This window comes from Paramormyrops kingsleyae, chromosome 20 (assembly GCF_048594095.1).
Source record: "Paramormyrops kingsleyae isolate MSU_618 chromosome 20, PKINGS_0.4, whole genome shotgun sequence".
Classification (NCBI taxonomy): domain Eukaryota; kingdom Metazoa; phylum Chordata; class Actinopteri; order Osteoglossiformes; family Mormyridae; genus Paramormyrops; species Paramormyrops kingsleyae.
Genome location: NC_132816.1, coordinates 415,188 through 427,071, shown reverse-complemented (window position 1 = coordinate 427,071; position 11,884 = coordinate 415,188). Strand labels below are relative to the sequence as shown.

The 11,884-nt window shown below is 46.2% G+C and overlaps 1 protein-coding gene across 1 annotated transcript; it reads left to right on the top strand.

The window, feature by feature from the left end:
- The first annotated feature begins 9,709 nt into the window (after positions 1-9,709).
- Positions 9,710-10,647, top strand: LOC140581366 (uncharacterized). Its single transcript, XM_072703965.1, has one exon. It carries the CDS (start codon positions 9,710-9,712, stop codon positions 10,562-10,564), a length of 855 nt encoding a protein of 284 aa, XP_072560066.1. The 3' UTR covers positions 10,565-10,647.
- Positions 10,648-11,884: the final 1,237 nt, after the last annotated feature.

Sequence of the window (11,884 nt, the reverse complement as noted above, 5' to 3'; positions counted from 1 at the left end):
GTGCTGTGTTGCTGATAAACAAGATATAGTTTCAGTTCTGTTGCTTATATATGGAAATAAATACGATACACAAGACATGATATTAGATTAAAAAATAAAACATTTTAGAAGAGAATGCAACATCACAGTTGTTTGAACAACTGTGTCCTCAGCCAGTCGTTTCCCATCGATTCCGCGCAGATTTGGCTCATCTCAAACAAGCCTTTTACTGTACAGTAGCTCGCGGTGATGTTCGCTGCCGCTTCAGTTCAGTGCGTTACATGACTGCCCCCTACTGATCATGTTTTTCCTGTGTCAATGCATTTTCTGTGTTCACGGGAAATACTGCGGTGTCACGCGAGATCACTTTCCTTCCCGCGCGCAATTTGAATGGCCAGATCTGTACAGTTGTGGTGTGTTAGGCAACATGGGGATTGTGCTTGAACGTGGATGGAAGTGGATTGCATTTGGGGGGTACATGGCACCGGGAGGTGCCTCCGGGGGACCCGAGGAGTTTTGGGACAGATCTACAGGTAGTCACCAGTATGTAAGTCCCTGAGAGGAAAGGGCAGTTATTATGGGCATTTAACCTGATCAAAGGTAATTTATGGAGCCCCAGGGCCCCGATAGGAGGGCATTGAACCTGATATAAGGTCATTTACGGTAATACTTACCTGTTGGTGACATCACTGCTCCAAGGTCCCTCCGGGTTGGCTGCTCGGTGTCGGATACTTACCTGGAGTCTTCCTGCTGTCACCGTCGCCGGTACCTGTGATCGAAATTAAAAGAAAGGGGAGGATTAAATTTCAGAGGGTGATATTTGTATACCACGATTTGTGGGAAGGCTGTGGTCATGAACCGGGGGGATGGACCCAGATAGGCCCGCGCCTAACTGTTGCCTTCGGGTGCAGACCTTGGGGCTTGCCCCAAACCACTAATCCTAACCATAACCTTAACCGTAACCATAACCTTAAACGTAACCATAATTTCAAAATTTATCTAAGGCCGAACTAGGCCTAGACCTTAACCTATCCCTAACCATAACCTATCCCCCAACCCTAGGGCTAATCAGCCGGGTCCCTAACCCTAATTACCATCCCAGGCCCTAACCTCAACTCTATCCCTGACCTTAAGGCCAACCAGCCTGGGTCTCGAACCCTAATTGCCCTGGTGGTAACCCTAAGGGCTGTCCAACCCTAGGTTACCACCAAGGACCAAATTAATATAGGAGGGTAAAATAACCTCCTTATTTATTAATAATCGCCCACTGTGTCTCTCTCATTTCCCCCAAGCCTCCACAGAGGAAGGAAGCGAGACACAGTGGTGGTGGAATTATTATTATTCTCTTTGAATCCGGCCAGGATGGAGGCGGATTGACCTTGGGGGGGTCTTGGGCACTGGGAGGTGCCTCCGGGGGACATCGGGAGTGATGCAGACGCCACACAGGGCGGCACCATTTCTATAATGAAAAAGACAAAAGAAGTCAAAAAAGGGGGTATTTGAACCTAAAATAAGGGTCATTCAAGGGCATATACCTACCTGTTGGTGTCGTTGATCCTCCTGGTGTTCCTCCGGGTTGGCTGCCTGGTGGTTGGAACTCCTCCTCTCTGTCGTCTGGTCTTCATCCTCCCCTGCAAAAGAAAAACAACAATTAGGACAAATTTATAAAACCATAACTAGGGATGATGAGTGGTGTGCAAGCGGGTGGATGCAAGGAAAGACCCGGATAGGACCGTGCTCAACTGTTGCCCTGGGGCGCAGGATGTTGGGGCTCTGCCCTAACCCTCAAAACCTAACCGTAACCCTAACCATAAGCCTAAGAGTCCGAGCCCACGGCCATTTCGGCCCTGGGCCCTAAACCTAAGGACTCTAGCCCTAAGGGTAATTTAACCCTAGGGCCTTAACCATAAATTCCCTGGACCTTATCCCTACGGGTAATTAAACCACAGTTGGTGGGCAATTTCTAAAAAATTGTAGGCGGGTAATCCAACCCCCTATAAATAGGGCCGCTCCCCACTGAGTTCCCTCATTTCCCTCTGACCGCCACAGAGGGAGGATTGCGGGGATGTTTCACAGGGGGGCGCTATTCTCAACCTATTATGGAAAAAGCAATTATTACAAGGGCACCTATTAAAAGGTCAAATACTGGCAATTACCTACCTGTGGGCGTCCTCATCGTCTTCCTCTTCCTCTGGGTTGGCTGCCTGGCTCCTGGAACTCCTCGTCTGGTCTTCCCATCTCCGTCTTCTCCTGAAACACAAAAATTTTAATTAGTAACACCCTATCCAGGGGGGTGATGTGGAGTGCAAGTGGGTGGATGTTGGATGGGGCCATTCGGGCCCGTGCACAACTGTACCCCTGGGAGCGGGGGTGCAGGACTGTTCCTGGAAACAGGATTCAGGACATTTAACCGTAACCATAAGCATTCCCCTAACCTAACTAGCCAGTGCCGTCTGGGGTCCTTCAGTATCGCCCCCTGCGCGCTGCCGTCAGTAAGACTTAATTAGGCAGGACATTAACACTAGAATTCCTGGAAAAATGAGGCTCTCCTCACGAGGAGCCCCCCCCCCCTTACTCCCCACACAAGCTGCCCGCCCCCTCTCCAGCACCATTAACACCTTTTGTTTTGCAAATGAATCACAGTCACTCAGTGAAAGTCATCCCCTAGCCTGAAGTCACTTCTTCAGCTCAGGTCTGCACTAAAGAGTTTATCTAGCGGTGTGTTGTAAGGAATCGTATCCATGCTTTGATACAGCATAATATGAAATATAATGGAACCCCCAAATCTACTAGGATAACCGTGGTGTCAATTACACAAATATGTGATATAACAAATACATATACTTGATGTATGTTCTTTACACAACTATATGTGTAAATTTATTATCAAATAAATGTGCAGACAATCTTATACAAGTGCATGCATGTACATTTTTGATATAAACACTTCATACGGTACATGGGGAAAAAGTTGCATCATTGAGTCATGAGTGCAAGCTGCCAGAAATTTAGACACAGAATGTGTCAGAAGTATCAGATGGTATAAAGATAAAGAGCATATGTGTGTGTGTATGAGAGAGAGAGAGTCGGTGTCATTCAAGGGGAAGATACACATTTATTATATAAAATAAGCAGATACACAAAAGGTACAAAACCATTTCGTGTGAACTGTTTCTGTGGAAGGAGTGGACTGCCGCGATTCTCACTCTGTCGAGTGAGTCATTCGCCTGGCTTGTTAGCCTATTTGACAAAGAAGAGAACCTAGAGAAATCTCTCTGGCTGCATCTCTTGTCACTCTTGTTGCTAGCACCACACCTGGTGCCATTGTGTGGCGTGCTGGTACAGTCTCTGGTACCATTGCATTGTAGCTCTGTTGGTACCATATCTGGTACCATTCTAGCGGTGCTACTGGCTTAATATCTGAAATCATTCTGCATTCAGATATATATATATGAGTCAATATCACCATAAGGTGCCTTTGAGACTTCCCCATTTCATCAAAAAAAAGCTGAGATTTTCCATTGAACTTCATATTAATTACATTAAGTACATGTTATACTGTTAGAAATGCATGTTGGTCAAGCTCCCACACTTTTTATAAATTAACTGCAAGCAGACAATTTACATGCAAACATGAAAATACGTCCACCCTGTCATGGACAATTTCAAAGCAGAGAAAATACATTTAAATTACATAGTGATTATAAAATGTACATTTTCAGAAAGCTATGTAGTCCCTTTCTCAACAATATATTTTAGTTAGTGGGAAAACTATTTGGATAATAATGAAATTATGGCAAACTATTTGTTTCTCTATAAAATCTGCGAGATTTACACTTTCTTTTTTAAATAAAATCTAACAAAAAAGATATCTGGTCAATCTTTCAAGCAATACTATTTGGCCCTCATTTGTTTATAAAGGAATAACACAAAATATTTTGCTAACTTGTGAAAATAATGTGTTTATTTTCATAAAACATGAAAATAACAGGGTGGACAGTGACATGACAGGGTGGACCCTGGGCATGACAGGGTGGACACGTTGTGAAATGTCATTGAATGGCCTCATAAATGCAAGGAGCAATGCAAGAAAATTATGTAAAAAGCTGTGCCTCTAATATTTCAATCTGTTTTTTCAGTTTTCTCTTCGAACTCCTTCGAATGCTTTCCCCTTGACGCTGTTGCCTGAAACACAAACTATTTGTAAGGATTTAGAACATAAGAACATAAGAACTATACAAACGAGAGGAGGCCATTCGGCCCATCGAGTTCGCTTGGGGATTTTAGCAAGTTAAATATTATAGGGACATAAACAGTTGATAATTGTCTTTCAAATAAATTTAAACTTTCTAAAAAGTCTCATCAGCTTAACTTCCAATGATCTAACCTGGAGGGCCCTGGCCTACGCTGATTTTCAGTTTCAGCAGGGGAGTTGGGTGGTGTTTCTGACTGTAGCAAAGCAATGGCCCTGTTTTTGGCTCTGGCTCGACTTTTTGCCTGTCTCCATTTCTTTCTTTTTGCCCTCTTTTCTCTCTCACTGAGCTCATTGACACCCTTCTTCTTTCCAGTCTCTCTGTCTTTTTTCCATTTGGCCCTTTCTTTCTCAAGATACTTTCTTCTTCTGTCTGGGTCAGTATCACGACGTTCCCGATACCTCCTAGGCTTGCTTATATTGATACGGCAAAAATTGTCCATATTGTCCATTCTTACTATTTATAGCATGTACTGTCATAAAACGTGTGTAATAGCTGTTGTAATATGTGTTACATTTTCAGCATGTGGCCTAAACCATGCGTATGTCCACCCTGTCATGGAAGGCTTGCTGACAGGGTGGACAATGGCAGGGTGGACATTTTTGGCTAATATTAGCATTTAATGAGCACATGGTGGACCTTTACTTAGCAACATGTTACAGTCAGCAAGCTAACTGTGTACTGTTTTATAAATATATTTCAAATTTCTCAATGATTTTTTTAACAATTGATATTTCACTATGACAGGGTGGACATGTTAAGCTTGACAACATCCAACTATACACATAATATGATGAAAATTACAAAAGATAAGTGTAAATACTTACTCTGCAACTAGCCACTGCTTCAGCCTCCATTGAAAAAAGACAAAATGCTCGTAGTGATGTCACTGAGAACGTCAGAGGGTTTCTTAAAGGGGCAGTTACCCCATAATGACAAGGTGGACAGCAATTTCAGGGACACATGCAAAATGTTCAATATGATTATGAAAATAGAATATACATGATCGGAATTACTTGTTTTATCAAATAACTTATTGTGGACAATAAAACCATGTTTTAAAAAAATTAATTTAGTTTCATTTAACCACTTATTACACACTCTGTAGTTAGCAGAGCGGTGTGTGGGACATGCCAAAATCACGTGCATCCAATGAAATACAAGTGTATAAAATGAAGGAAACACATTTTAAGAGACTTTTCATTGTACTGATATGTGTGCAAGTGTTTGGCCACTTATAATAAAACCTCAGACTTTCATTATTCTGCCACTTTTTCATGATAACTGAGTGAGTGTGATAAGGACACCAAAGGCACCTCATAGTGATATTGACTCATATATATATATATATATATATATATATATATATATATATATATATATATATATATATATATATATATATATATATTATATGAAGAATTGTTGTTTGCCGTTAGGCTATCATGCCTGGATTTCACAACTGCTCTAACTGCAAAAGCAGAATGCCAGTGGAAGATGGTCATACTCTTTGTGTGACATGTCTGGGCCTGGAGCATGCAATTGCTTCGAAGGCAGACCCTTCCAGCTGCCCAAACTGTCTTCCTTTCTCTGCACGTACTCTATTGAGTAGGGTAAATAAAGTTAGGGGGGACAAGGTGTCTACATCTTCCCGGGAGTCGTCCGAGATGAGTTCACAGCCGCCGTCTCAGCCCGCTTCTCAGGAGTCACGTGCCCACGAAGTGACGGGCACTGATCCGCCAACTTCAGGCAAAAAACACAGAAAGAGGAAACATGAGGCCTATGACGCTCTCGCCAATACAATGGCCTCTCTGGTGAAAGAGGTTTCATCTTTGGCATCTAGCCAGCAGTGGATGATGCAGCAACTCACTGAGCGACACAGTCCCATCAGGGCACTCTGGTGAAGCATCTTCATCTCGGCAGCTGGTTTCCCAGGCTGCTGATGATGACGCGGAGCTGCTATCAGTGATGGCATCTGGTAACCTGGATGGTGAATATATGGGCGACTTAGCAACATCTCCTCACCCTTCTGATCTGAGCTCAGGTCATGGCTCTTCCCTGCGGTCTGCTCCACCTGAGACATCTGGTGCTCTCTCTGGGGACGAATTCTTTGCCCTGATGTGTAGGGCCACTAAACGTCTCCATGTAGATATGCTTACGGCAACTGAAACACAGCCTTCTCGGTTCGATAGGAAGAGAGAGGCAATGAATAAGCCATGTTCTCTCCCTGTTCTCCCAGACTTTGCTAGGGAAATGACATCTGTATGGGAGCACCCGGAGGTAGCTAACCCGCCTATGAGACAGTGGGCGCAGTTTGCCAACATCCAGGGAGCGGATGAGATAGGTTTTGGTGCTTATCCGGCGATGGATGACTCTATTGCTGCTCTCGTTCTCCCTCCCACAGCTCTTATGGGGAAGGATCCTTCATGCCCAAATAAACAGTGTCGCGCCACTGATAAATGGTTAAAGAAAACGTTCTACAATACAGCCTTCGGAGCACACCTCATGAACACAACATCTGTGCTCACGCTGTATCAAATGGAGCTCATTGATGACCTCTCTGCTGCTCCCGCTCAGGAAGTGGTAGAGGAGCTAAGAAAGGTATCTGAGATCCTGGTGCACCTCGCCAGAGGTGCGGCGCACTCCAGTGGAAGGTCCATTGCATCACTGTGGATGGCACGAAGACACCTGTGGCTGGCTCAGTCAAAGCTTCCTGAGCCGGACAGGAACACGCTCATGAAGCTGCCTCTTACCCCTGGTTTCACCTTTGGCCCTGGAGCGGTTGACATGCTTCGCCGGGCCAAGGAATCTAGGGAATCCAAGAGGGAATGGGAACAGTTGATGCCAAGACCTCCGCCACCAAAACGCCAACGACCAGGCTGGGGCTATACACATAACCCCACATTGCCCTCTTCAAGGTGCCGTCCCAATATGCCGGTGAATGTGCAGAGACAACCTGTGCATGCCTCTGCTACGGTAAGCCACCGCCCTGGGACTCTTGCTAGGCCTCGACAGCGTGGCAGCCACAGACCCCGTGCTGCTCATCCGACTGCTCCGCAGCCCTCTTCCTGACATTCGAGGGGCTCATTCTCATGCCTTCTTCCACACTCAGATACTGGTGTGGGAAACTTGTTCTCCCGGTCCTTGGGTACTTTCAACAATAAAGTTTGGTTACCGGCTGCAGTTCAGGCGCCGTCCGCCCTTGTTCAAGGGCACTTTGGTTTCTCAACAGCCAGACCCAAAGCGGCAGCTGGCCCTCCAAGAGGAGATAAACACTGTTAATGAAAGGGGCAATAAGGGAGGTAAATCACAGCGAACGGCTGAGTGGCTTTTATTCGAGCTATTTTCTGGTTCCAAAACGGGATGGTGGGTTTCGCCCAATTCTGGACCTGAGGCCACTGAACCTTTACTTAAGACCACTGCGTTTCAAGATGTTATCACTGACGCAGATCCTTCAGTATATCCAGGCGGGGGATTGGTTCACAAGCATAGACCTCAGAGATGCCTACTTTCACATCTCAGTCCACCGCGATCATCGACAATTTCTCCGGTTTGCGCTAAAGGACAGAGCCTTCGAGTTCAATGTTTTTCCCTTTGGTCTGTCTCTATCGCCACGCACTTTTACAAAGTGCATGGATGCAGCCTTGAGCCCGCTGCGCCAGAAGGGCATCAGGGTGCTCAATTATTTGGACGACTGGCTGATATGTTCGCCGTCGAGACAGCAAGCGGTGCTGGTCACATCGGTGGTGGTAGACCACTTACAGCAGTTGGGCCTGTCTCTCAATTCAGAGAAGGGCCAGCTGACTCCATCGCAACAAATCACCTTCCTTGGAGTAAAGCTGGACTCGGCTGCCATGTTAGCAGGTCTCTCAGACCACAGAGTTGTCAACCTACGGCATTGCCTCTCACAGTTTCTGGGACGGAGCAGTGTTCGGGCCTACCAGTGTCAAAGGCTTTTGGGCCTAATGGCTGCTGCTTCCCAGGTGGTGCGCCTTGGCCTTCTACACATGAGGCCAGTGCAGAAATGGTATCTGTCCAGGACGCTCCACCCTGTGTGGGACAGGAACAAATATGTCAGCAGCAGATCTATTGTCAAGAGGCAACTAGCATTACTGGAAAAATAATGGAAGCTATAATTCAAGTGAAAATGGTAGATTACCTAGATGCAAATAACATTATAAAGGATAGCCAACATGGATTTAGGAGAGGTAGATCCTGCTTAACGAATCTGCTTGAGTTCTTTGAGGAAGCTACAAGTAAAGTTGATCACAAAAAGGCCTATGATGTGATTTACTTAGATTTCCAGAAAGCCTTTGATGTTGTCCCCCACAAACGGCTCTTGTTAAAGCTTAAAGCTGCAGGAATTTTAGGAACTGTGGCAGCTTGGATCAAAAACTGGCTAACTGATAGGAAGCAGCGAGTAGTTATTAGAAGCACTATGTCACAGTGGGCCTCCGTTTATAGTGGGGTACCGCAGGGTTCAATTTTAGGACCACTATTGTTCCTAATTTACATTAATGATATTGACACGAATACATACAGTAAACTGGTTAAATTTGCAGACAACACTAAGGTGGGCGGGGTAGCAGATACTAATCTAGCAGCAGAGAGGCTTCAACGGGATCTGGATTTAATTAGCGAATGGGCTGATACCTGGCAGATGAAATTTAACACAGATAAATGTAAGGTAATCCATGCAGGGAGCAGAAATATACAGTACAGATATTTTATGGGTTCCACTGAAATAAAGGTAGCTGATTACGAGAAAGATCTCGGTATGTATGTTGATGCTTCCATGTCCCACTCTCGCCAATGTGGGGAAGCAATAAAAAAGGCGAACAGAATGTTGGGTTATATCTCTAGATGTGTGGAGTTTAAGTCAAGGGAGGTGATGTTACACTTATATAATTCCTTGGTAAGACCCCACCTAGAATACTGTGTGCAGGTTTGGTCACCATACCTCAAGAAGGACATTGCTGCCTTAGAAAAGGTGCAACGAAGAGCTACGAGAATGATTCCTGGTCTTAGAGGAATGTCTTACGAGGAGAGGTTAACGGAACTGAATCTGTTCAGCCTTGAGCAAAGGAGACTAAGGGGGGATATGATTCAGGTCTATAAGATTCTAACGGGTCTGGATGCTGTTCAGCCAAATGACTATTCAATATTAGTCTAAATACTAGAACTCGTGGCCATAAGTGGAAATTAGCGGGAGAACATTTTAAAACAAATTTGAGGAAGCACTTCTTTACACAGCGTGTAGTCAGAGTATGGAGTAGTCTTCCTGCTATTGTAGTGGAAGCTAAAACCATGGGTTCCTTTAAATCAGAGCTAGATAAGATTTTAACAACTCTGAGCTATTAGCTAAGTTCTCCCCAAACGAGCTTGATGGGCCGAATGGCCTCCTCTCATTTGTAAATTTCTTATGTTCTTATGTCACTCTAACACCTGTGTGCTTAAGAGCTCTCCGATGGTGGAACATGTCCCGGAATCTGTACACAGGTGTGTGGTTAGGCAGAATCTACCGCCGCGAAGTTCTGACCACAGACGCTTCCCTGTCAGGTTGGGGGGGGGCAGTCTGGCATCCACCGTGGGACACAGCCCATATCAATGTCCTCGAGCTGAGAACAATATATCTCGCTCTCCGTCATTTCTTAACAGTGCTTCAGAACAAGCATGTGCTAATTCGGACGGACAATATGTCAGCGATAGCTTACATAAATCGCCAGGGAGGTCTGAAGTCTCAGGCCTTGCACAGTGTAGCCCGGGAACTCCTCCTTTGGGCAGACACCCGTTTTTGCTCGGTCAGAGCAGTCCACTTGCCAGGCGCTCTGAATTCTGCAGCAGATCTATTGTCAAGAGGCAAGCCACACCTAAGCGAATGGAGACTGCACCCAGCCACAGTGTGTCTGATTTGGGCTCGTTTTGGGAAGGCACACGTCGATCTTTTCGCCTCAAGGGAGTCCACACACTGCCCGCTTTGGTTCTCCTTAAGCCAAGACGACGCACCTCTAGGGGTGGACGCTCTGGCACACGAATGGCCCAAGGGTCTTCTGTATGCCTACCCCCCCCTTTCCCTGATTCCAGCGGTGCTGGAGAAGACAAGGAGGGAGAACCTGGATGTTCTGTTGGTGGCTCCACACCGCCCTCAGGCGACTTGGTTTGCGGAAGTTCAGATCCTCCTTTCAGGCAAGCCGTGGCAAATCCCGCTGAGGGAGGATCTATTGTCTCAAGCAGGGGGGGAGCTGTGGCACCCGACACCATCCGTTCTCAATCTGTGGGTTTGGCCGTTGAGAGGGACACTCTCCTCGCTCAAGGGTTATCCATTGCAGTAGTAAAGGCTTTGCAGTGCGCTAGGGCCCCGTCAACAAGGGCACTATATTCTTACAGATGGGAAGTTTTCAAGACTTGGTGTGAACAGCGGCATGAGTGCCCCCGGTCCTGCCCCCTGAGTTCAGTTCTGGAGTTTTTACAGGAACGGTTGGACCAGGGCAAGTCCCCTTCAACTTTGAAGGTCTTTCTTGCAGCGATATCAGCTTGCCATGAGAGAGTGGATGGGAAGGCACTCGGTGCTAACCCCTTGTCTATTCAGTTCATAAAAGGGGTTCAACGGCTTCGCCCCAGGAGGCTTCCCTCTGTGCCTGCATGGCAACTTAATGTTGTCCTTGATGCACTGCTGAAGCCTCCATTTGAGCCCATTGCGAACATTGACCTCAAGTGGCTTTCTCAGAAGGTGGCTTTCTTGCTGGCCATCAGCTCGGCCAAGCGCGTTGGGGAGCTTCATGCACTCTGTGCATGCTGATTGCTTCCGTGTGAACCCGGATGGGGCTGGCGTTGTGCTACGTCCTAACCCGGCTTTCATGCCTAAGGTTCTTTCAGTGCGGAACCTGAATCAGGTGATTGTTTTGGACCCTTTTCACCCTCCTCCCTTTGAGACAGAGGAGGATCGGACACTTCATACTCTGTGTCCTGTGCGGGCTCTCCTCTGTTATGTTGATCGAACAAAAAGCTTTCGTTTGACAGATCAGCTCTTTGTCTGCCATGGTGCTGGGCAGAGGGGTAAGGCCCTTTCTAAACAGAGGCTGTCACACTGGGTAGTTGACATTATAGAGCAGGCTTACCAGCTTTCTGGTCTCCCATCTCCAGTGGCCACGGTTGCGCACTCTCCCCGGGGCGTTGCTACTTCTTGGGCTCTCCTTAAAGTGGTCCCCTTGCAGGATATTTGCCAGGCAGCCTGTTGGTCCTCGCCTTTGACCTTTGCACGGTTTTACAACCTGAATGTGGTATCTCCTTTGTCCTTCGGGAATGCTGTCTTGAGTTCCTAAGTTCAATCCTACGAAGTTTCATCTGACTTCATACAGTTAGCCAATTCAGTCTTGTTGGCATAATGTTTGTATTTCAATGAAGGTCTTAGAGGCACTTTGTGTATTGTGTCGTTTGTACATCTGCTGAAATGATTGTCCTCCGCGACGTTGGGGTATACATATATTCCAGGTCTCTGGGCTAGCCGTCTGGCAGCCTTTCTTTGCTTCACAGAACCAAGGTTACAACCGTAACCCAACGTTTTAGCACATACCTTTATTGTATTTTGTAAGATACTTGGACTTCATACGGTCTTTACACATTCTAAGTTGCAAGTTCCATTTTTTTTCTTC

Excerpts from the sequence above, each read along its gene's own strand:
- LOC140581366 (XM_072703965.1), top strand. The coding sequence starts at position 9,710 with ATGTCCCGGAATCTGTACACAGGTGTGTGGTTAGGCAGAATCTACCGC.